At 44.1% G+C, this 1168-nt stretch overlaps 1 protein-coding gene across 1 annotated transcript; it reads left to right on the top strand.

The window, feature by feature from the left end:
* The first annotated feature begins 558 nt into the window (after positions 1-558).
* LOC118893852 (non-histone chromosomal protein HMG-14-like) lies at positions 559-864 on the top strand. The gene has a single exon (XM_036849461.1). The coding sequence runs from the start codon at positions 559-561 to the stop codon at positions 862-864; it is 306 nt and encodes a 101-aa protein (XP_036705356.1).
* Positions 865-1168: the final 304 nt, after the last annotated feature.

Genomic DNA, 1168 nt, shown 5'->3' with positions numbered 1-1168 from the left:
TGGTTGAGTTATAAGGAGGGATACTGAACTGGGGGAGAGGATTCTGTTGCAGGAGAAGTTTGGAACACAAAGTCTGAGTCAGAGATGTCTCTACCACACTTGTTGTCAAACAGAAATACGACGCAAGCCACATGCTTAGATTTAAATATCCTAACAGTCATGTTTAAAAATGTAAAAATAAACAGGTGGTTTTAATTTTAAGAAGATAAGCAATCCAGTGTATCTAAAGGATTACCATTTTAAGATATAATCAACACGAAACATTCACGATCTGTTTTACATTCTTTTTGTATATGAAGTTTTTAAAACGTCTGGTATGTCTTACACTTGGAGCACATCTTTACTTAGAAAGCTACGTTTCAAGGGCTCTAAAGCAACCTGTGGTCAGAGTTGACCATACCGCACAGCAGAGTTCTCGTAGCTTAAGAAGAAAGAGAAGGTGATCAAAAGGAGTTTGCATGCGGGTCCCAGCAGCTCCGGCGGCGGGAGGAACGACAGCGGCCAGGCAGCCCAGCCTCGAGAAGGCTCTCCGCGCGCCGTGGCCGCCCCGTCGCCACGATGCCCAAGAGGAAGGTCGGCTCCGCCGAGGGGGCGGCGACGGAGGAGCCCAAGAGGAGGTCGGCGAGGTTGTCAGCTAAGCCGGCTCCTGCAAAAGTGGAAACGAAGCCAAAAAAGGCGGCAGGAAAGGATAAATCTTCAGACAAAAATGTGCAAACAAAAGGGAAAAGGGGAGCAAAGGGAAAACAGGCTGAAGTGGCTAACCAAGACACTAAAGAACACTCACCTACAGAAAATGGAAAAGCTAAAAACGAGGAGAGCCCAGTTTCTGATGAAGCAGGAGGGAAAGAAGCCAAGTCTGATTAATATCACACACCTGGTCCTATCAGGGGTCCGTCTCCCTTCTTGTACAATCCAGAGGAATATTTTTATCAACTATTTTGTAAAAAGTTTTATAGTAGCTCTAGAAACATTTTTAAAAAGGAGGGAGTCCCACCTCATCCCATTTTTTAAGTGTAAATGCTTTTTTTTTAAAGAGGTGAAATCATTTGCTGGTTGTTTATTTTTTGGTACAACCAGAAAATAGTGGGATATTGAATACGGGAGGCTTTGGTTGTCTTGGGTGTCAGCTTAACCTTCCACAGATGGAGGGTAGCTTTTATATCCTATA

The sequence above is a fragment of the Balaenoptera musculus genome, chromosome 4 (assembly GCF_009873245.2).
Source record: "Balaenoptera musculus isolate JJ_BM4_2016_0621 chromosome 4, mBalMus1.pri.v3, whole genome shotgun sequence".
Taxonomy (NCBI): domain Eukaryota; kingdom Metazoa; phylum Chordata; class Mammalia; order Artiodactyla; family Balaenopteridae; genus Balaenoptera; species Balaenoptera musculus.
The sequence above is the reverse complement of the archived record's forward strand: the minus strand, read 5'-3'. Positions and strand labels throughout refer to the sequence as shown.